The sequence below is a fragment of the Callithrix jacchus genome, chromosome 11, assembly GCF_049354715.1.
Source record: "Callithrix jacchus isolate 240 chromosome 11, calJac240_pri, whole genome shotgun sequence".
Lineage (NCBI taxonomy): Eukaryota > Metazoa > Chordata > Mammalia > Primates > Cebidae > Callithrix > Callithrix jacchus.
Genome location: NC_133512.1, coordinates 68,184,966 through 68,206,334, shown reverse-complemented (window position 1 = coordinate 68,206,334; position 21,369 = coordinate 68,184,966). Strand labels below are relative to the sequence as shown.

The 21,369-nt window shown below is 33.2% G+C and overlaps 1 protein-coding gene across 4 annotated transcripts in view; it reads right to left on the bottom strand.

The window, feature by feature from the left end:
• Positions 1-1,111: 1,111 nt before the first annotated feature.
• HGF (hepatocyte growth factor) overlaps positions 1,112-21,369 on the bottom strand; it is a 75,151-nt gene continuing 54,893 nt past the window's right edge. For all 4 annotated transcript variants that reach the window (XM_009002557.4, XM_002751657.7, XM_009002558.4 and 1 more), the window contains exons 12-19: positions 19,645-19,778; positions 13,944-13,982; positions 12,620-12,716; positions 9,555-9,629; positions 8,545-8,685; positions 7,918-8,024; positions 7,669-7,814; positions 1,112-4,778 (exon numbers count right to left, since the gene is read on the bottom strand). In XM_009002557.4, the coding sequence (XP_009000805.1) occupies positions 4,602-4,778; positions 7,669-7,814; positions 7,918-8,024; positions 8,545-8,685; positions 9,555-9,629; positions 12,620-12,716; positions 13,944-13,982; positions 19,645-19,778 (916 nt within the window). In that variant the 3' untranslated portion in view covers positions 1,112-4,601. The remainder of the gene's footprint in view (positions 4,779-7,668; positions 7,815-7,917; positions 8,025-8,544; positions 8,686-9,554; positions 9,630-12,619; positions 12,717-13,943; positions 13,983-19,644; positions 19,779-21,369) is intronic.

Here is a 21,369-nt window from a genome sequence, read left to right as displayed (position 1 = left end):
TTTTTAAGGGTTGTATAGGTGTTTAAGGATGGTGCCTGAGTAGGAGAATAATAACACAGAATGGCAACAGAAATCCTGGAGTAAAACACAGAGGAAATGCAGACCAAGGTCATTCTATTCAGGACATTGACAAATGGTAATTATTTAGAGCATCACAACTTATAAAAGTAAATAAATAAGAAACCAACGAAAATATTTTCTAAGTATTATTTATCAGATACCAGATATTTAAACAGCTTACTCCTTAACTTTACGGTGGACCCTGTTCAAATATCTCTTAAAGGAGCTTTGCTGGACTATTCTATTAAAATAGCAGAATATAAGTTTAGAATGGAATGAAATTCTAGAAAATAGAGAAAAAATGTCAAAATTTAGAAAAATCAACAATTAATATTTAAAATATTCTTACTGTCACCATTAATGGATTAAGTGTATATATTTTGCTTTAATTATAATCACTTAAAAGATTAGATATTTTAATAGGGGCTATAGAATTAGACACATTAATCGTCACTTGAGATCACTATCTATGCCAGAATAAATTAATAAAGCAATCTTTTGAGGGAAAAAGGCAGTAAAATACAATTTGAAGTAATCGGTGGTTTTATAGAGCTCTCTTTGCTTCGATCATTGACTAGTTCTTCCAATTTGAATTAAAGGAATCCATTGAATTCTTATTTGTTCTTAACTGAATGCACACTTTAAGAGATACTCAATGTGCTTAAATAATTTAAAATCACCTTTGTATTATATAGTGGCATGAGAAAGGAAATTAGGTGACAATTCATGGCAATATTTTGGATATATTGGCAAATTACGGCATAGTACCATTCTAGCAAATATGAAGAATGTATAAATAGTTATATCTTCAGTGGGAGAAACTAAAGTGCATAGAGTTTAATGGTTTACTGAAGACCATCTCTATTGCTGTGGATATTAGTTAGAATAAAATAATTTTTGTCTTAGTCCTATTAAACAAATTATAGGATTTTTCTTGTAAGAACATATATGTAACTTTTGTCACTGAAGTCAATGTTGTTGCTATTTTCTGCATTTAAGCCCTAAGACAGATACAAATATGTACATGTAAATAACTTATAACAGAGAAAAGAAGCATTGACAAAATATTTTATTATTAATAATAATATAATCATGGTTATAAAAATAACAACTTTATTAACTACAGAAAGTTTATAATACAAGTCATAACCACAGTGTTCCCTTTTTTGGGTAAGCATCCAGCTGTACCACTCAATAGGCAGCTTATCAATTTCCTATTTACATACAAGACAAACAGTCAAAACATCCACAGTATTTCATTTTCAGTTTCCTAAATACAGAAACTTTCTGTGCAAATGGAAATGAACCTACTTAAAAGTTACACTGTCAAGATTTATATGGTCCAAAAAATTTAAACTTTTTTAAATATTACTAAATTCTTAGTTCCAAACTCAGTTGAATGTTGAAAGATAACTTCTTTTTGGACTTTATCATGACAAGTGATTTGTTTTAAAATTGTGTATTTAAAAAACAAAGGCCAGGTCCTTTTACCAAAATTAATTTTATTATTTTAATGTGTTTATATATATGGGACATCATTAATTAAAATAGTATTTTTTGAATCTTAGTAAATCAATTTAAGGCTTTTTAGTATAAGAGCTTATTAACATTCTGTACCTCATTATCTCTATATTGCAAAACCAGTATTTATTTAAAAAAAGTTTATAAACAACAAGGAAATGACTGACAGCAATTTCCCCCTTCTTGACAGTGTTCTTTTTTAAAGAGAATGTTCTAGCTACAACATTCACTTTGTACAGTACCATTGGTACCAACAAGAAATATTCACAGGAATAAGTGAAATACAGGTTTGCTATCACATGCCATTATTGTTAATTTTCTTGCCTTCCAGTATCTCACATTTCCCATAATTTGAAACACTTAGATAGCAAGCAAAAGCCTATTAATACTAGAAATTGACTCAATATACATTACTGAGGACCTGCCCACAGCAAATAGGTAAAAGTCATTACACATTTTACAATAACATTATAGAAGTATACAAAAGGATTATCATTTCTTCTGCACGGCAGAGGAATTATGAAAAATATTTTAGTTTTACACTTCAATTCCTGATAGACATGAGAAAATGTCTACAATTATAACAGTACATAACCATTATTCAATCAGCCAAACCAGAAATCGCATTGAAACCTTCTGATTTAAAACATCCTTTTGTCAATGACACAAGATAAAATGGATTATTGAATTTTTAAAAATGTTTAATAATTTATTCAGCAAAGAAAACCTAGTAAAGAGTATCTTCCACCAGCAAATAATGACGTGACTCTACCCCATTCTACCACCTAAAATAACATGCACTTTGTTCATCTAACTTTCATTGTCAATTCCACCCATGTCCCTCTATCACAAAAGGAGCCTCTCAAAGAGAGAATTACTTTCCACAGTTTGTTTGATGATTGATTGGTGGTATTGTTTTTAGCCTTTAATAAAATGAAAAATACTGGGTTCAAAATGTCTAAATACTTAGCTTCATCTTGTATCTAGCTAATCTTTATCGGTATTTTTAGGAAATTTAGTATTATAATTTTATAAAAGTTGTATAAATATCATTATAGGCAACAATAAAATTTCACTGGTTAAGCAAGAAGAAACTGTGAAATACACTCTTTATTTTGACAATATGCTCTTGACATTTCTAAGTATTCTTATTATAATGCTGTATTATATAAGGGAAAGAGAAATACAAGATAAGATGATGGAGGCTAGCAACTAGTTGGACGTCTTTTTGCTTCCACTTTAAGTTTCTTGATACCAGCACATATTTTATGAAAAAAATAAAACGACTTTTGTAAGCACTTCTGGACTTGCTGCCCTATGTTTTGTGGACTGAGTGCTCCATAAACTTAAAACGATTTTAGTCCAGATTGACCAGTGTTCTAAAAAGCTGTTAGGGAATCGTTTGGGGAGTTGGCCTTGATAAAAATCATTCAAGAAAAATAAGTCAGAGAAATGGGAATACTGTTTCACACCGTTCAAAAAATTATTTTTAAAGGCATTTTGTACAGGAAGTTTTTTGCAAAAACATCAAAGCCTATCCTATGACTTTTTGTTATTCTCTTTCTCAACAAATACATGATCTTTAGCTAAGCATGACAAATACAATAAGAAATATGATAATTTAGCTGTTATGCAGAAAATTTAAATGACCATTACATATCGCATTAGGAAAGATCTTTGTAAAATGAAATGAAAAAATGAAGATATCTTGATAAAATATCTGATTCAACAGATTCAACTATACTTCAAAAAATAAATAAATAGAGTTTAAACAAACTAGTTTCTTTCCTTTTAGAAGTTTTCTGTTACTTCAAACAAGCTTTGTTAGGCTAAAATCTTCCAGGTTAAGAAATATGTTTTTCTACAATATATACTTTAATGCATGACTTGATGAAGGCTATTTATAAAACTTTGGAGACATGGAAGTTTTTCTCTTAAATTTTTTTAAAAATTAAAGGCAGTGAGCTAGAAGCCAATCACAGCAGCAAGTCTTAGAATTAACCTATTTAAGTACATTTTTAATGACTAAACAGTTTTAAACTTCTTCAATTAGATCTGGGCATTTAAGAAATGCTTTAGGAAAATAGATCTACAAATATCTTATGTAAATATATGGCCATAAGTTTGGAGGAAACAACACAAATAGAACTATGACCCTCTTTCCTTTAAGAATTACGAACTACTTGAAATAACTAGGATAATAAATACTTGCAAACACCTAGAATAGGTGGTATTTCACTCTGTGGTGGATGGTCCCACCTGAAATGCCAACCAAAGAAGATCATCTGGAGATTATGTGTGGAGAATTAGCTAGTCATTTTGATCTTGCATCATTGTTTAATATTTCTACTGGTCTTTAGAGATTTCTTTCTCTTTTTTTTATAGGTAAACTATAGGAACACACTTCTAAAATATTTAGGAGTTACATTAGGTACACCATAATTTAAACTGTAGTGCATGCACCTGTGTACCTAGGCATGCATACATGGATATTGGTTTTGTAAAAAGTGTGTTCGTGTACCAGTATTACAGGATACGTGGTGAGGAGAAATGAATGAAATATAACATGTGGCATATGAAACGTAATATAATTTAATATAGGGCTACAATTAAGGGACACAAGGTATAAATTGTTCTGGTGAGGTTAAAATAATGTTTAATTTATGGTTTGCTCCTTATTAAGAAACCAACCTCAGTAAGCAGCATAGAGAGATTGAATTTTTTCCCATTAAATCTTTATCATCCAACAATTATACCTGTGTCTTTTTTTAATCCATTCAAGTATCTTCAGGAGATATGTTACTACTCTTGCATGTACCTTAATTCACTTCAACATTGACAAAATAACACAAACATAACAACAGAAAACACCCATAAACATTAATGAGAATTTTAACAAACATAACTCTCCAGTAGTTGTCTTAGAATTGTTGTAAGTGACATTTTAAACTCCACATTCTCTGAAATCTTCATGTAGGAGACAGTTGTATTGATGGGTGCTTCAGACACACTTACTTCAGCTATGACTGTGGTACCTTATATGTTAAAATAATTTTGTGTATCCATTTTGCATAATATGCTACTCGGACAAAAATACCAGGACGATTTAGAATGGCACATCCACGACCAGGAACAATGACACCAAGAACCATTCTCATTTTATGTTGTTCACAAACAAGTGGGCCACCATAGTCCCCCTAGGAGTAAGACATATAAAAACAAGGTATTATTAGAAATTAATTGTTCATTAACATTATGCCATATGGATTTGCATCTCAGAGATATATACAGAAAAGGAATAACTGCAACTGAAGTATGAAGATATAAAAATTAGTATACTCTACCATTTGTTGACTTTCTACTGAATTAGCCAAGACTGAGAAAAATACAAAGTTCAAAGTGTTCTATTATGTGTATTCACCTAAAAATGACTTGCCTTTTCCAAAATAGTCACTTATCCTTTTAAGTGTGTGTTTCTTTTTTTGGATGTAGACTAACATATAAAATTGGTACCTATTTAATAAGGTAGATTTTACATTTATTTCGATCTTCTTATGTTCAATAGAGAAAATTTGGAACATGTAGAAAAAATAAAGAAAAAAGAAAAGAACTTGGAATTATACAGTTTTGTTTTTGTTTTTTGAGACTGAGTCACCTAGGCTGGAGTGTCGGGGTGCGATCTCAGCTCAATGCAACCTCTGCCTCCTGGGTTCACATGATTCTCCTGCCTCAGCCTCCTGAGTAGCCGGAATTACAGGCACGTGCCACCATGCCTGGCTAATTTTTGTATTTTTAGGAGACAGGGTTTCACCATGTTGGTCAGACTGGTCTCAAACTCCTGACCTCATGATCTGCCTGTCTCGGCCTCCTAAAGTGCTGGGAATACACGCATGAGCCACCATGCCCTGGCAATTATACAGTTTTAATAACTAAACTGCATTACATTTTCTCTTATTTCTAAAACTTTTTTTTTTTTTGCTTCTCCCAATCCTGCCCTCAATGATCTTAACAAGTTAAATTAAAAACCTGTAGTCAACAAAATAATTCTGCTAATTGAAATGGCTTTTCCAGGCAAGGAATATTCTTCCACTTACTGCTGGTATTAGTAGTTAATATAGTTATATTTATATTTTATACCCTTCTTTCTGTAGGGTGTCCTGTGATTTCATGGCATTTCTTATATGGTAAGCCTGTTGCTTCATTAGATATGGATAGATGAAAGATGAACAGATGGCTTTATTTGTGTTGTATACATATACATACATGTATTCATTTATGGTTTTATTTATTCACACAAATATTAATATGTAAATATATAAGTAAATATAAACATATAACCACTACAACTGTGCTGCACCACTTTCATGGACCATGTAGCCTCCTAAGAATGCAATGGCTGGCTTCTGGCATCCTTCTATGCAGAAAAGTGTTTGGAACTACCTTAATTTCCCCCCAACAGCAATGGGGGAAACTACTGCAAAATTAACTTCTGTGATTCAAATGGAAAGAAGAAAGCCATTGGCATTCTATGATAGGGAAACCCAAGTTAGGGGTAAAGTAGAATATCAAACAGTAAAGAAAAATGGTTTATTGCAAGAGACTTTGCATAAACTATGCCAGGAGAGGCAATAACGCTGATTTTTAAACAAATGCACTAGTGATTACTGACATGAACTCCTCAAAGGAATTCACTCTGGAGACTTTCAATAAATGTGATGTCACTGCTATTATACAAACATTTGGGCAATATCTCCTTCAAATTTATTTCAGTGGTTGAATTACCTTAATTTAAATGTCAGTGACATATGTATTTTTAAAACCATTCTGGAGGATATATACGTTTTTGAGACATGGCAGAACATATTTGAGGTCAAGTCTTATCAATAAGGTTCAAAACAACATATATAGAGATAAATAATTCAAGCTAAAGAAGGGAAATGAAGAATATATAGTTGATAATCCAGATTAAAGACTATTCTTCAACAGCAGCTGTCAAATTTGGTTTTAGTAATGACAGTAATTAGATAGATGATCTGTAAGGTTGGGTCTAGTTAGAAACTTCTGTGTTTACCGGATGCTTATTGCTTTTACTTTTTAAAGTCATTACTTTCTCCTAGTTAATTTTCCCTTGTTATAATGAACAGTGGTTTTATTGTTCATGATTTACTAGAAAGGCAACAAATTTGAAACTGGTTATAAACATATAACGTTTCTAACCATATCAGCTTTAAGCAGTTCTAAAAACTAACTTAGTAAACAGTAAACATTTTCTCTACTTTTCAGAAATAAAATCTCAGAGCAAGGTGTATAACACTTGCATTTCAACACATATTTATGTTCCATACTTTTAACAGGCATTTTCCTACATATCAAAGGACATTTCACTATCATTGAACTTGTTTCATCCTTTGCCACACACAGCATTCCTTAATCCCACAGCCCTGAAGCTTGGAGAATGTGTCTCTGACATTTAAAATGTAACTAAAATAACAGCTTAACAGCTTGTCTATGTAAAATAGGGATAGAAACATTGTCAAGCTGAAATAACAGTTGCCTAACAAGTGAAATGTCCAAACTTTTAAAGTCACAAACTTTGACCTTTAGGTTTTTAAAAATATAATTTGTATAAACACATACACAGAGCAAGAAAGCAAGAGAGAGACCAGCTTACCCAAAAAGAGATTTAAAGCCAGGTGTCTCTGAATGGCATAATTAGTGAGGTTCACTTATAGATAATTTGGGAGGATGAGATAAATTTAGAAAAACATCAGAAAAATGCAAACTATTGATCAAACTGATTTGGATACTTCTCATTTGAATAGGTCTCCCTTAGAGTTCCAGGTCTACACATTTATTGTTTTTTGAGAGACAAATTTCATCATAGTTTGCTGCTAATAAAACATTGGTTATCTCAGCTTAGTTAAAAGAAATGCAGAGGAATAGTACAGAGTAAATTTTCCCAATTCCTCTCTCCTAGAACAGGTTGGTATACAATATTTTTGATTTGAGAAAAATAAACAGAAAAAAATAAGCATGAAACACTAAGCTATTAATCACATTCTCCTTATTAAATAACTTCCTTTTTACCTCACATGGTCCGGATCCAATGTTTTCAACCCCTGCACATATTTCAGACTCATTTAGAATCACCTTCCCTTGATGATACTGGTTGCATTTCTCATTTCCCACTATATAGAGATGTGCCACTCGTAATAGACCGTTATAGTTGATCACTAGATAGATGCAAAAAACATACAGTAAGATGAGAAAACAAAGAGAAATGTGTTCTTTTTTAAGTAAAATAAACGTGGCTTCATCTTTTGAAAACTAGCTTACATCCAGTGTAGCCCCAGCCATAAACACTGCAAGAGGTCTTTTCAGGAATTGTGCAGCCATAATTAGGTAAATCAATTGTACTGACAAAATCATCCAGGACAGCAGGCCTGAAAACACAAAATACAATGGTAAGTACTCCCAACTGGATTCAACACAAAATTAACATATTAAATGCAGTGTTCATGTTTAATATGACATTTACAGAGAATGAAGTCCTGTTTCTTAAAAAAAAAAAAAAAGGTGGAAATGTCCAAATATAATGATGCAATTTGGAATAGGTAGTAAAGAAATGAGACATATATTTGCCAATATTTACGAATAAATGGTTGATGCTATTTTTTAAACGAATTATTTTACATTTGAAAGTTATCAAATAACTGCTAAGTTTCCATTTTAAAACAAACTGATCAGACTGTTGGGCCAATGTTAGTTATTCCTTTCTTACAGTTTTGCAGAGGCCTGTCTCTCTATACAGAGAGACCTGTAAGCACACATATAAGCATATATATAGCATGGTGACATATGCTTTTTATAATGCATCTGTGTGAGAAAGAATTGCCGCACAGCTGAAGAAATGCTCCAACAATTCTAGTCCAGGTGAAAAATACAAAATCTAAAGTAGCTAACCTGGCAAGCTTCAGTAAAACCAGATCTGATCCTTCAGGGCCATATACCAGCTGGGAAACATTTAGAACCTGTTTGCGTTTCTCATCTCCTCTTCCATGGACATCATGAATTCCAAGCCAAGCTTCATAATCTTTCAAGTCTCTGTTTTTAAGGATAATGCTTTAAATGTAAAATATAATAATTCCAAATTGTGTAGTATTATTCCTATGTATGGTTATTTTAGATTACTAAGGCATATAACCTGAATTTAAAATTCAATTCAAAGTATAATAAAGAGCAACCCATTTGTTATGGGATGTTCTGAATACTACAAACATACACAAGCAGAAAGAGGCTTTAAATTGCTGAGATTCTAAATGACTATTTTAGAAACTTCCTTATGCTTGCTATAGAGTAAGTCACTTGTGAAAAATGCTCAGGTAAAGCACTTTACATGAATTATAATTTTTTTCTGCAAATTTTGCTTTGTTTATCTCAGCTGTGTATATATTTGGTTTGGTAACAAGGGTTGAAGTTTTTCTACAAACAAAATCAAAGTGACCTTGCTGAGAAGCAGGAAGGAAGTTTAGGAATGCTGCCTCTTTATCTTTTCCTCAGGCTAATTTTCATTGAAAATTATGCCCAGGATGATCCTGAGTCTGACTCTACAGGAAAAAGAAGTGAGGATTTAAAAAAGCCTGTTGATAATTTAGAAAAAAAAGGAAACTATATCTGGAAATATAGGGTACCAGTAGAAAGTTGGGATATAAAACATTTACATAATTCTAGCAAAATTTTCCCCCAACTGAGAGTAATGCTAATTGTGAAAAGAGGTGAACCAAAGTAGTGTCTTGTAAGTAAATATCAGTGAAGTCAAAGTAGGTTTGTAAGCCAAATGCTAAAGATAAAATAATTTGTTCACCCCACTGGTAAATCTCCATAAAATGAATACAGTTATAACCTTCAGAGCGAAGTGGAAGACATATCAATTTTAAAGCCTAAAAATAATACTAGTTTCAAAAACACTTTACCGAGAAGGGAAACACTGTCGTGCAGTAAGAACCCAACTTTCCTTTATCAGTGATCCTCCGCAGATATGTTTATTTCTGTGAAAAAGAGGAAAGAGAAACAACATCTGTGCAGAAAGAGTGACTGCCAATTAATGCAAAGCCTGTGGCTCCATTTATTAAAAATAAATGCACCACAGAGGAAAATATAGAAATTAACCCAACTGGAATAAAATGAGAAGTTCTTTTATCTAACGGGTGATATTTGATGATTGTAGAATGAGGACTTGTTTTCATAATGGTACTACAAATTTATAAAATCAGTGTTACTTTTGTGTAGTCTAAAGAGCTCAGTTACTACACATCAATAGCCATCCCCATTCGTGTGTATGTGCATCTATCCTTGTGAGAGAAAGTATGTGCTACAAATGTAGAATAATTAGAATTTTTTAAAATGTGAACTTATTTTAAATTCAGTGTTTGCTTATGAGAAATGCAAAGCTGAGTTCCTATTTGAACTCTGAAAACATCCGGTAGTAGCAATTTTATTTGTACACTATTTTATTCTTCTACTACCATTATATAGTGTCAATATATTAACTTAAAATATAACTGAATAAATCTCTTTCTTCAGTATAAGAACAGCAATATAATATTTCATGTCTAAAGTAAAACAATTTTGCAAGGCAGATCATTTAGGAAATTGTAAAATGTTTGTAGAGAATGGTGAGTGCTAGTACATTTGTTTGCTGATATCCAAAATCTTAAATCCATTCTTTTTTGGCAGAGACATGGAAAAAGTACAACTTTTCACAATTTACATTTCCAAAGAGTACAGATGTTCAGTACTTCAGAGGGTAGTACTAGAAGATTCCCAGACTGAGACCATAGTTATTTATGGCTTTTACCACACAGGAGGATAAGAATATATACTGACTTTTAATTTCTCTCCTTCTCAGTATGAGTTTTGGAAGAATAACTAAGCAGCTGTTGTTGCTAAGAACTTGGATTTTAAAAGGAAAAAAAATTCAAAAAATTTATAGTACTCTGATCTGATGGAAAAATGGCTTCACCTGCTTCTCCAAAAATGGAGATGACCAAAGCAGTGTCCTTGTGAATTCTCTTACTGGAAAATATAATTTAGACGTATTCATATATGTCTTCTTTTATTCTCTGGTGTTATAAGATAAGCAAAGAATCACCAATTATCTCAAAGGGATTATTGAAAGATTTTCTTATCCCTCCTTCCCTCCCTCCCTTCCTTCCTTCCATTCTTCTCCTCTCCTCCCCTCCCCTCTCCTCCCCTCCCCTCCCCTCCTCTCCTCTCCTCTCCTCTTTGTTTGTTTTTTGAGATGGAGTCTCCCTCTTGTTTGCCCAGGCTGGAGTGTAATGGGGTGATCTCAGCTCACTGCAACCTTGGCCTCCCAGGTTCAAGCAATTTTTCTGCCTCAGCCTCCTTGAGTAGCTGGGATTACAGGTACCAGAAACCACACCCAGCTAAATTTTTTTTTTTTTTTTTTTTGTATTTTTAGTAGAAACGGGGTTTTACCATGTTGGCCAGGCTGGTCTCAAACTCCTGACCTCAGGTGATCCGCCTGCCTCAGTCTCCCAAAGTACTTATTACAGCCATGAGCCACCACATCCAGCCTCTTAAAAGATTTTCTATAATTAAGAAAATTAAACACTCTAACAGAATTCTAAAGTCTTTATTAAATCCTTGTACTGCACACTCAACTTTAATATTCTGGTTACTTTCACAATTCTATTTTAGTCCTACACACCTAGGACAGCTATACTATAATTATTGGCATAAAAATTTATGGAATCTGATGAGCTATTCCTTGAGAAAAGGGTGTCCCTTTTTTTTTTTTTTTTGGTATTTTCTCAGAGAAAAGAGTATACTACAAAAGAACTTTAAGCCATCTCCTACATTATGGTCATCTAAAGTCACATATATTGAAGGCCATAACCTCTTGCTTTCCAAGAATTGGTTTATTCATAAAAGGACTTCCATTTCAAGTTGTCTCTATTCTAATGTCACTGTGATTTAATAATAGCAACAGATATACTTTCTTTTTCTCTACTCTAGGAGGCTAGGGGTGAAGGAACATTAGGGTATTCTAAAAGGGGATATTTAGGTTGAGATTTGAAGAACAGGAAAGAATATTCAGGCATAAAACATGGAGGAAAAAAGCCACAATCTATGGTGGGAACAACTACATAAAGGTTTGGAGGAAGAAACATGAGGTATCTAGAAAACAAGACAATGTGGCTTAAATTCAAATTTATCCTGGGGTTTCCTGCATGGCAAGGTTCTGATAGGGATAGCCAAAGACATAAATATTGCAGCATTCCAAATAACATACAGAATAATATATGTAGTATATAAAATTGTAGATCAGATTTTAAGTTATATTTTCAATATTTAATTCTTATGATATAATTACTAAGCTTAATTTTCTCTAACAATGTGATTTGCAAAGTGATTTTATGGAGGACATCGCATTGACTCCTAAGAGCACTGAGAAATAGACATATCCATAATTTTGTATCTCCACTGATTATTGTAATATCAAGACTATTTAACTGTTGGCATTTTTTCATAATGATAAAATACTCTAGAATTTAAAATTGTCCTTTTTCATTTGACAGACAAGGAAAAAGTCAGTAATTTAAAACAATATGAATGTTTTGACATAATCATGCATAAATCTGTTAGAAAATAAACCCATAGTATCCTAGATTAGAAATTTAATAACAAGTATCATAACTACTATGGTAATATTAAGGTTTTCAATAGGTCCTCTGTTCTTTTCGCTTAATCAGAATCAAAGTGTCTCTTGGAATCAGGGACAATGCCAACACATATGGGACCTTTGTGAAGATTTCAAAAGGCACTACCTCTGGAAGCAGAAATTGCAGTCCAGAGCTTACAGTTTGACAAGCAGAATGTAATCGGGCTCCTCTTTTACTGCCTCACCGAGTGCCCTATAGAGTGTAAAACCTTCATAACCACGTGTCCATAATTCTGGGAATATGACTTTTGCACATAATCTGGATATGCATGGTTTGCATCTATTAGTAATTACCTGTATTTCAAACTAACCATCCATCCTACATTTGTTCGTGTTGGAATCCCATTTACAACTCTCAATTGTTTCGTTTTGGCACAAGATATTACAGGATCTAAAAGAGGACCAAACATAACATTTTAAAATAACAATTTGAAATAATGAGTGCCTCTTAGTTTTCTTAAATGCAATGATAATTAGACAAATGTAACTATTCTTAGTTTGGAGCAAGAGTAGTTTTATATGACTGCAGTATTAGAGTAAGCCCCTAACACTTGTCATCCTCATCTAAGAAGTTGAGTAACAGAAAAACAAATCAACTCAAAACAAATCAGACTGGATTGCCATGTTAGCAATAGTGGCTTTGCTCACAATGCACTAATACCAAGTTCCTCCGGTCTAACACTAATGTTATATTGCCCTCACCAGCCTCAACTAAAATGAACCAAACTTATTTACAATGGTTATTTCTAACGGTCAGTAGAAATCAATAGCTTCAGTGAAAAAAATAAAACCAAGCTTTGCTTGGTTATTACTTCTGAATTTGCACAGATTGTAGATTTACCTGATATGTCTTACAAACATTTGATTTTTTTGAAATCATATCCAAATGATATAATTATCATATGCAAACAATTATGTCCAAAGACATAATCTAGAATTCATTGAAGTAAATGTTTTCCTCACACTCTGTGCTCCTCGCCTTATCCTCTCTACTTCTGCCCATGGTCTAGAATAGATTTCCATTTGCTTCCTGAGCCTGGGGCACAGCAGGTGGTATTTTAAATCAAAAACACTTGAGCAACTTCCTTCAGCTCAAGAAATATGTGAAAATAAAATAGAAGCGCCTCCCAACAGATTCTTAAACTGAGGATTAACTGAGTATCTCAGACTGTGTCATCTTGTGCCCAGTGGACTGCAGGGCATGCAGAGAAGTTTATAGACAGAGTAGCATAGGGGCACTGAATAACTTTCCAACTTTCGGGTTTCATCCTTCCTGACTCCAGCATCCTAATTTTATTAAAGCATGGTATATATAAAGGTGGTCCATTATACACATTGTGCCCCAAATACATATAAACTTTCTTTTCAAAATTACATATACCATCTTATAGATTTTTGGCAAGAAAAATGAATTTTCATATTCAGTAGGTAGTTGACTTTGAAACTCCTTTACAGCTATGCATAGAAAAATATATTTTAACAAGTAAAAATAAATAGATTAGCTTCTTCTTATAATGAAAGCTAATACAGATAATTTTCTATGAAGGACATAATGACATCATTTCTGACATACAAAGGGAGACTCAGAATATACTTCATAATGTGAAAGATTACTTACGATCTAAATTGACTATTGTAGGTGTGGTATCACCTTCACCTGTAAAAATAAATGTATAAATACATAATTCATATATGCATATTTCTGTTATAGAAAGCCAACTATATATTAAAATCCAAGTATCAATGAATTCAATAATTTACTAAAATTCTTTTTTTTTTTTTTTTGAGACAGAGCCTCATTCTGTCACCCAGGCTGGAGTCTAGTGGCTCTACCTCAGCTCAATGCAACCTCCCCCTCTCGAGTTCAAGTGATTCTCCTGACTCAGCCTCCCAAGTAGGTGGGACCACAAGTACACACCACCACACCCAGCTACTTTTAGTATTTTTAGTAAAGATGGGGTTTTACCATGTTGGCCAGGCTGGTCTCAAACTCCTGACCTCAAATGATCCACCTGCTTCACAAAGTGCTAGGATTATAGGCATGAGTCACCATGCTTGGCCAATTTACTAAAATTCTTGACATTTTATTCAGAGAGAAAACGTAAGCTCTTTTGAGTAATTATGCATCACTTTAACTGGATAATTATTATAAGTATATGCCCACTGGTACTAGGTGATATGAACAGAGCCCTATTTTATGACTGTGGAGGCTCTCAGGTATGTGTTGTGATGATCATTGGCCACTTGAATTACACTGCTGGCATCAAGGAGCTGTCTGGATCCACAAAGTTGTCCAACATGAATAGGACTCATGTTCATTATTGTCTACTTGGACACTTCATATAGATAGGCCATTTTGCTTCTGTAATTTGAATCATTTAAATTTTTTTCTGAAAACTTTTGTTTTTATATGATAGGAATAATTGCAACTATACAAACTACATACATCTCTGCAAGGATTCTAGAAGATAAAAATCAATGTCACTAATGGAAAAAGAGGAATAACAAAATATAATTATGCTTTGTTGTTTGAATATTTCAAGGATTGATTTTTCCAGATGCTAGTTTAAAAAAGTATGGAAAAAAGAGAACATTGAAAACTACAAATTAATTCTAATTAAAACCTGTAGCTTACTACTTTTTCATCTCTACTGAGGCTTAACTGCCACAAAAAAAGAGAGATACTTGGAAGATGCAAGGATTTTGAAATACTTAATGCTGTAATGAATGAGACACGAGACATTTCCTGGAGCTTAATGTCTGAGTATTCAGAATTGATGGCATAGAGTTCAGTCAGGCACTATTTAGACCCAGATGGTTGTTAATCCCTGGAAATGCCCTGAGCCCAAGTAAGCCAGAAATGAAGCAATAATGCATATGGATTCCTTTGTAATGGATGCCAATGTGATTGTTATTTATAAGGACAATTGTGAGAATTAATATATACTTATTTATGTTCATTTTCCAGATCTAGATACTTTAAATGAATAGGGTAATGGTGAAAATACAAAATTCATCATTTCTCTTTCCCCATAGCTTATCCTAGAGGAGGGCTTGTCAGTCAGCTGAGGTCAGTGTTTTAGATTTTAAATATGAGTTAAGATTAAGGCAAACTATGGTAACTACAACATCAGGGATATTGGTTTTCCACATAAGTCAAATACTTGAAAATGTTAAAGTAAATAAGTAGATATTTATGTTTTATTTTGTGATGAGAAAGACTGGGTTATTTGTTCTAGCTTTACTTGTATATTAAGTCTCTTATTTCTAAGCATTAAGCTAATAGATCAACAAAGTGCTTACTTAACTCTTGTATCTTACCGATATATTTAGTTTTAAAAATTTGTAGATACTATACATTTTGGGTTTTAATAATTAATAGTAATGTACATGTTTTGCTTTCTCTAATCCAGTATTTCTCACACTTTAGCATAAACCGAAATACCATTTAAAATTAGATTTCTGCAGATTCTGGGCTGGTGGCTAGAGTCTTCATTTTTATAAAGCATTCTAGGTTCTTCTGTTGCGTGCCTGGAATAAAACTTGAAAAACTGCTTTCTAGGCCTTTTCCATTTCACTATCAAATACTATTCTCACTTTTCTTCCTTTACTATTACCACAATCTATACCACACTACTTTCAGACTCATGTCTAAAAAAATATGATACAATAACTATTTTGTATTGGTTCAACTTAAATTTGAAGAAAAGATGTCAGTGATAAAAGTTTTACCCATGGAAGAGTAGGGGTGTGTGTGTGTGTGTGTGTGTGTGTGTGTCCTCAGAACCAAACATGGACTCTTCTTTAAAATATAAAGAAAACTTTCTCCTACTCTTCTTAAAGTTTAACTCAATTTCAAAACTTTATGAACATCACATATTTTTCCATGAAGAAATCTATGTTCACATTCTAATTTTATATATTGTTCATATATACACATTACATGATCATATTGCTTTGTAAATGTTAACACAAATGTCTCCCTTATATACCATGAACTATTTGAAATTAAGAAGCAGTATTGATATTTTTATAAACCTAGTATGTTATATATGGCTTTGTACACAATAGCAGCTCAATAAACAATAATGAATGAATACATAAAAAATAGAGATGGAAGTTAAGGTTTTTACTGTTTACTAGGCAACAGACACTGTTCACAATAGCCCCATATACTAGATTCTTTTATTATAAAATATTGCAAATGCTATGAGTCCTAAGTGGGTTTAGTAACTTGCCCAAGGTACTTACAAAATGATGGATCTGGCATTCTTAGCAAGTCTGGATTGAAGTTCTTAACCATGACACTCTTGGTAGTTAATTAAGATTTTTCTAAATAGTATACTAAGGATGTCTGTGTATACTCACCATATAGGAACCTCTACATTTTTATATTTGCATATTTTATAAACTTAAAAATATATACAATATTATTTTGTAAGCATGTTAGGAAAAAATGAATAAAAACCTTTACATGGTTTGTAAGAGAACTGTGCAGTGTGAAAATGATTTATACAGTCTCGGCAGTTATATAAATAATAAGAACTCAAATCTTCTAAAGATAAATATTATTACCCTTTCACCAGGGAGAAAATGTAAATAAATCCTGGCTATAAATATTAGTTAGAAAAATGACCATGTAAAAATCTTTATTGAAATTAATGTTTGGTATACATTGAAATAAAATGATTTATCTGCAATCGCATTTAATCAAATACTAGTAACACCCTCAAGTCTTTCAACAGCACATTACTTTTAGTTTAAAAATATTAGTTGAAAAAATTTTTTGAAAACTTCTAAATTATTAGATTCCTGGTTCCCTTAGTTTGTGATTATAAATAAACCAAAGCACAGTGCCTTGAGATTCTACAGTACCATTTCACTCTTAACCATGCATATGTGCTAGATCCAGCTGCTGTGATTTTAAAAAATCTGGAAATCTGTAGAGGAAGCAAAATAACCTGTTTTAGAAGACAAATAAGTGTCTTTTTCCTTCTTCCTATCCCAGTGTATATTTGATGAGCCTCCATTAGTTTTGGTTTATATTAGTTTTAGAGACTTAACAAAAACCTTGTGTTATAAAACTAGTATTTAGAAAAATAATAATCTTTTAATCATTTAAAAATATTTTTATATGGCACTGTCTGAAATGGTAGGTGTGTTTCTTGTAGTATTAACATTTGAAAGGTGTCTTTCCTGGCAGATTTTCAGGGCCTATGCAAACCTTAATATAGAAAAGCGAAGAATATTAGGAAAACAAATTAATTTGAAAGGCTATGATCATGGCTGATAAAATGAAAATATACTTATTAGAAATACCATTTAGGGCTGGGTGCAGTGGCTCAAGCCTGTAATCCCAGCACTTTGGGAGGCCGAGACGGGTGGATCACGAGGTTAAGAGATCGAGACCATCCTGGTCAACATGGTGAAACCTGTCTCTACTAAAAATACAAAAAATTAGCTGGGCATGGTGGCGCGTGCCTGTAATCCCAGCTACTCGCGAAGTTGAGGCAGGAGAATTGCCTGAACCCAGGAGGCGGAGGTTGCGGTGAGCCGAGATTGCGCCATTGCACTCCAGCCTGGGTAACAAGAGCGAAACTCCGTCTCAAAAAAAAAAAAAAAAAAAAAAAAAGAAATACCATTTATTTGCAAACATATAATATATTTAGTTATTTATTCTTATAGAGAATTTCTGAAACTATTAAAAATAGATGGAGCAGCTACAAGTGTTAATTATTGGTAGACTTGATTAACATATTTTAAAAGTTTGCCTTTAATGCTAAAATTTCATAAAACCTAATGGCTGTTTCCATTTAAGGTGAAATTTACCTCTTTAATTTACATAAATTCTGGAAAACATAGACTTGTGTTTATATTTCATTTTTTTAAAGCAATATCATTTCTTCAATTTAATCTCTCTTTTTATAGTAGATATTTGTGCTGCTATTCTCAAGGTACTTGCTACTACTGGCTTCTCTAACAAAAAACATTCTTAAAACAAAGTTCTTATGGAACTTATGAAAGTATTTCCTTTCTAAAGAGAAGGTAGTTTAACATTGTGGTAAATGATGTTTGTTGTAAACATAGAGTTACAGACACATGGTGTAGTAAAATGGTCTCTTTCTACTGACACAGCTTTATAAAAAGGCTTTTTCACTCAATAACATGTTAAAGACATAGTGCCATCTCAATACATATTACTCTACACCAGCAGTTACCAGTGGAAATGATTTTGCCCTCCAGAGGACACTGGCAATGTCTAGAGATAGTTTTGATTGTCACAACTTGGGACAGGTGTCATGCTACTGGCATCTAGTGGATAGAGTCCAGGAACACTACTAAGCATGCTGCAAGCACAGAACAGCATCTGGCCCAAAATGTCAGTGTGGGGAGGCTCAAAAATCCTGATCTATATCAACATTATTACTGCTTTTTATACATTTTATGGAACTGACTTCCCAGCAGGATTTTGAATTCACACTCAAAGTAGCATAGAATTGAGACACCCTGATTACCCGGGTCCTCACTAATATTAGATATTTATTACAATCATTTTATTTGTAACCTGACAGGTTGAAGGGACTTCTCATGCTTTAAAAAATGTTTCCTACTAATAAGTTTTCATGTCTTTTCCTTTTTTTATTAGCTATATTCTTGAAGATTTATTTTCTTTCCTTTTCTCCTGAGTTCTCACATCTTTTTCTTATTGCTATATAGAAATTTTATAATATGAATTATACTAGACATGTATTTTATATGAACTATATCAAACATGTATTACATGTTTTTTATATAACTTTTATTTTATGCAAGAATACCCTTTAAATAAAGCCATCTTGGGAATCAGATAACTGGGTGGAACACTCCAGGCTTTTCTTTAGTCTTAAGTTAAAGAACTGAGAGGGAAACAAAAGTACCACCAGTTCAGGTCTGTTTATGGAACTTTGCTGAGAGCTCTGCTATATTCAGAAGCTGAACAGATAGTATTGGTGTTGGGGAGTGGGGAGATCTTTCTAGCCCAGTCATATCAGAAATGTGGCCAGTTATTGCATTTGGAATCCAAATGGAAATCTTCTGGGGGAAGAGAATGTCCTTTAAAATATTAGAAGATCTTCTTATCTGTAAGAGACATGGAGAGAGAGGGAGAGAGACCATGTGGTGTGTTTGCATGTGTGTTGTGTGCATCTTTGTATGCTGCTCTCTGGAAAGCCTCCTCAGTTGGGAATCAATGCCAGACCACTTATATTACTTACAACTTTTACATGGAACGCAGCATATTTAAATTATTTCACATGACAAAGACCTCTAACTGTACTTACAACGAGAAATGGGGCAATAATCCCAAGGAATGAGTAGATTTCCTGTGTAGCACCAGGGTCCGTGAGCATCATCATCTGGATTCCGGCAGTAATTCTCATTCAGCTTACTTGCATCTGGTTCCCAGAAGATATGACTGTGGAAACAACAAGCTTTGCACATCACAATACTTATTCCACTGAGAGGCACAAAATAGTACAGGAAGATGTAATCCCAGCACATGACTTGTTTGTCCTTAAGCCAAAATGGACCATGCAACTTAATCCTTGACCAATTTCCTACAAATTGTTTCTAAAAGTTAAACCTAAACTAGATGAATTAAGTATTATTAGAGACCCATTGAGAGTTTCTAAAGAACTATATCACATATTTCCAGTAGCATGCTGGTAAATGTTTACCAATTGGTACTTTCAGGTATGTGTATGCTGAGGATGAAGACGAGGAGTCCTCATGTGTAGCTCTTGCTGATTTCTGTACTGTAAGTACTTCTACCATGAAAATTTCAAACTTCTAATGTAAAAAGCACTGAAGGCAACATTTTTGAAAAAAGATGAGAACGATTATCTCTCACAATTCGTCAGAGCAATCCACTCCATCCACCACTACATGCTACTAAAACTGCTTTAAAACAGCAGTGCTGAAATCAGCATTTATTTTAATCATGCCAACTCTTGCTTAAAATTATTTAATACATCCTTTTAATCCTCAGGATAAAATTTAGATTTCTTAACTGAGCTTACAAGACTATACAGTGTTGCCACTTTGTGAATTCCTTCTCTGTGGACATTGACCAATTGACATTCTTTCAGTCTTACCAAAATTATTTCCTATATTCAAATACTCTAATGCTTTGGCCTTTGCACATGCAGTTTCTTGTGTCTAACGTAGTCTTCCTCCTCTACTTCCGTTGCCCGATTCCTATTCATCATATGTACATCCCAGCTAATTTCCCTTCCTTATTTTTTCTTTTTTTTTTGTTGTTGAGATGGAGTCTCACTCTGTTGCCCAGGCTGGAGTGCAATGGCACAATCTCGGCTCACTGCAGTCTCCACCTCCTGGGTTCAAGCGATTCTCCTGCCTCAGCATCCTGAGTAGCTGGGACTACAGGCACATGCCACCATGCCCAGCTAATTTTTGTATTTTTAGTTGAGATAGGGTTTCACAATGTTGGTAAAAAACATGCTGGTCTCAAGCTCCTGACCTTGTGATCTGTCCGCTATGGCCTCCCAAAGTGCTGAGATTACAGGCGCAAGCCATTATGTCTGGCTATTTTCCCTTCCTTTAAGAAGCCTTCCTGACCACTTACGTCTGAGTAGGCACTTCTTTGCATTCCCAAAAAATAAAATATGCTATCTTTCATACTTTTCATATGGGATTTCCTGTTTGCATGTATCCCACACTAGAGTGGGAGATCTATGAGAACAGAACTCTGCTGCCCTTTGAAGTCCTAGAGCTATAGTGTCGATATAGTAGCCCCTAGCCACATACAGCTACTGAGAAATTGATCTAGTCCACATTGATCAGTACTATCAGAGTAAACAGACACTAGATTTTGAATATAAAGCATGAGAATATAATGTAAAAGGTATTTTAAATTATTTTTATATTGAACACATATTGAAATAAAAAACTTTAGATATATTGGATTAAATAAAATATATTAAAATTAATTTTGCCTGTTTATTTTTACGTTTTTAAAAGTGGCTACTAGGAATTTAAAAGTACAT